The sequence below is a fragment of the Sinocyclocheilus anshuiensis genome, unplaced genomic scaffold (assembly GCF_001515605.1).
Source record: "Sinocyclocheilus anshuiensis isolate Anshui unplaced genomic scaffold, SAMN03320099.WGS_v1.1 scaffold850, whole genome shotgun sequence".
NCBI classification, from domain to species: domain Eukaryota; kingdom Metazoa; phylum Chordata; class Actinopteri; order Cypriniformes; family Cyprinidae; genus Sinocyclocheilus; species Sinocyclocheilus anshuiensis.
Window position 1 is genome coordinate 1109848 of NW_015537937.1, and position 3442 is coordinate 1113289.

The following is a 3442-nucleotide window of genomic DNA, read 5'->3' on the forward strand; positions in this document are numbered from 1 at the left end:
TGTGTGTGTGTGTGTGTGTGTGTGTGTTTGAAAATGAGCCCACGTGCCAGTGCGTAACTCTCACTTCCCTGTCCTGTGTGTCGAAGCTTATTTGAGGTCCTTCAGTTCGAACAGGTCAACACTTGTTTTTGTTTTTTTTCCTCACATATTTCCTCTCTCTCTGCCATCCCCGTTTTTCCCCGTCAGGCTGAGTGAACTGAAGCGTGTGAAGGAAGAGGGAGCGGAGGGATGGATCTCTAAATGAAGTACTCTTTCTTGTCATCCACCCCAGAGTGGCCACCCTCAGCATTAATGATGGCCGTGTCTGCATCCGGAGCATCGTCGGAACCTTTCGCTTCATGAGTCAGGTACGTACCTGAGAGAGAGAGACAGAGAGAGTGAAACCACAGCTGCTATTTGTATATCATCGTCATTAATTGTATATCTTCAGTGATTTGTTGAATGCTTATTTTATATTAAAGGGGTCATATGATGCTGCTAAAAAGAACATTATTGTGTGTATTTGGTGTAATGAAATGTGTTTATGCGGTTTAAAGTAAAAAAAAACACATTATTTTCCACATACTGTACATTATTGTTTCTCCTCTATGCCCCGCCTTTTTGAAATGCGTCAATTTTTACAAAGCTCATCGGTCTGAAAAAGCGAGGTGTGCTGTGATTGGCCAGCTATCCAGTGCGTTGTGATTGGCCGAATACCTCAAGCGTGTGACGGAAATGTTACGCCCCTCACATACTGTTGATGCCGTGTCCGGCCGGAGCGACGAGACATAAACATTAAAACCCATTACAAACGAGGCATTTGTTGCATCCAGTGGGGACATAATTACTGATTATAATGACTTATACTGTCTTTTTACGCGTTGCGTTGCATCGCACCGCGTAAACATAAAACTCTGTCTGCATTTGTGATCGGAGAAATGACAAACAACAAGTGCTACTCTACACTGCCCAAAACTCGCGTTTGAATCATCAGTGGCAACGAAAAACACAGCGGCCTAGCGTGAGGGGAAGCCCCGGCTTAGCGTGCGCTGAGGCCGGGATAGAGTGAGCTGAGGCGGGCTGGACTCCGCTTCGGCCATGCTGAAAGTTGATGTATTCCCTCAGCGACCAGCACGGATCAGCTCTAGGCATGACGAAGCGGATATTTTTATTTTTATTATTACATAATTTTTATATTTCATGATGAAGACTGGGAGTAATGGCTGCTGAAAATTCAGCTTTGCCATCAAAGGAATAAAATATATTTTAAAAGATATTAAAATATAAAACCGTTTGTTTAAATGAATAATATTATTATACAATAATATTTCACAATATTACTGTTTTACAGTATTTTTGATCAAATAAATGCAGCCTTAGTGGGCATAAGAAATTTTTCCAAAAACAAAAAATCAATTAAATAAACACAGCTTCTAACTAAAAGTTTTCTTTTATTTGAAATATTTTAATTTTATTTTACTTATTTTATTATTAAAATAAAATCATATTATTGATGTTAGAAAACAGAAAGCAAGAAAGAAATTCTTAAGGAATTGGGCTTTCTCTCTTTTCTGTCAATATTGTAGCTTAATTAACTTTAAAGGTATCGTTCACCCAAAAATGAAAATTTTGTCATCATTTACTCACCCTCAAGTTGTTCCAAACTGTATGAGTTTCTTTCTTCTGTTGAAGACAAAGAAAGATACTTTGAAGAATGTTTGAAGTTGCTGGTAGCCATTGACTTCCATAGTACTGAAAACAAATACTATGGAAATCAATGGCTACCAGCAACTGTTACCAACATTTTTCAAAATATCTTCTTTTGTGTTCAGTTTTTGGGTGAACTCACTTTAACAAAGTAATATAGTATAATAGGCTGCATCTACACATTAAGATCTAATATTTTCACATACCTGATTTTTTCCTCACCTTTTTCACTAGACCTAACCGACTGTGTTTACATTAATACCTCACCAAAGAGTACATACAGTATGATTTTTCAGTGCACAGCTGCATTAAATTCTTGTTCAGCATTTTATTCCTGGCTCTGAAACCAGTTTTCCCCAGATGCATAGTTTCTGACAGCTTTCTTGAGCTGTATGCTGTAAGTCATAGATAGATACAGAGGGAAAGCTGCAGCGCAGCTGTGATGATCTGTTTACAGTGTCCCTCTGTGCAGTGACACAGTCTCAGTCTTTGTCAATTGCAGCTTGCACTCTGCAAAATAGCTGTTTTTAAGGGGACATAAGATGGGATAGAATTGCTCTTGCATTTCTGAAATAAAAAAAACTGATGTACTATGCAGACATCAAAATTTCAGAACTCCTTCCCCAGTCCACCTAGTCCACTAAACTATAAAAACAGCTTATTCAGTGTGTGTCACAGTTATGATGACAGAATTACCAGTACTTGAGTTAAGGTGTAACATTCAAGTAATGTATACAGTATTTTTATTTATTTATGTATTTTATAACTTATGAATGAAAATCAACAGTCTTGTTTTTTTTTGTAGGCTGGGTAAAAGAATAAACAGAAAATGCAACATTTTGTCAACAATGTTACATTTGAGAATGCAATACTTTTTTTTCCCCCTGTGACCGTTATTCCTGTGTTATTACATTTGTTCTGCACTGAAAAGTAAGAGGTTGGTAAGAGACTCACACACTTTCAAATGCACAAGTACCTACAGTAATGTGGTACTTTCCATAAAACGCAATGATGCAACTTAAGTTTTATTAGTGGTAACACAATAACATAACATGTTACTTTTAAAATTACCATTTATCAACACTATATCAGCACATTAACATACTTCCCATACTACACACACAGCAAGACATAAAAGTCATTTGCTTATAGATATCTTGAAAATACAGTAGCAAATACAATTCCAAAGGCAAGAAAATTAAGAAGTGTAGAATATGAAAAAAAAATACTATTAGATATTGATCATATATTTATTCTGAGCACTTGATATGCATTCATAAAATATCAAAGAAATGCAACATAGCATGTGCCCGTACTTTGTTCTCTCACCCTCAGCATTTTCATTTCATTTTGTTCCCCAGCCCATTTTTCTTGTGTTTTTTTCTAGGTGCACCGTTGCAGTGAGACACATGGTTCATTTACAAGTATAATGTCCCAGCAAACAATGAGATTTTGAGTCAAGCGTCTAGAATGTTTGTTGATGCTTAAATTCAAGACAAAATCTATAAAAAATCATTTAAAAAAAAAAGCTGCTGATGGGGCAGGATGCTGCCAGACCCTCTGTCAGGAATTTGAACACAGTCCCGGAAGGTTATAAGCCCTCCAGACTCCCCAGGTGTGTGTGTGTGTGTGTGTGTGTGTGTGTGTGTGAGAGTGTTGCGTTGCCGTGGAAACGGAGTGAGTTTGAAAACCTCTGTTTTATATAATCTTCCTTTAGTCTTCTTTAGTGGATGATGGGTATGAGGATTAATGAACA

The 3442-nt window shown here is 37.2% G+C and overlaps 1 protein-coding gene across 5 annotated transcripts in view; it reads right to left on the reverse strand.

Moving 5' to 3' along the window:
- Positions 1–6: 6 nt before the first annotated feature.
- LOC107659832 (cell adhesion molecule 3-like) overlaps positions 7–3442 on the reverse strand; it is a 61539-nt gene continuing 58103 nt past the window's right edge. For all 5 annotated transcript variants that reach the window (XM_016448934.1, XM_016448916.1, XM_016448926.1 and 2 more), the window contains one exon: positions 7–355. In XM_016448934.1, coding sequence (XP_016304420.1) covers positions 237–355 — 119 coding nt within the window. In that variant the 3' untranslated portion in view covers positions 7–236. The remainder of the gene's footprint in view (positions 356–3442) is intronic.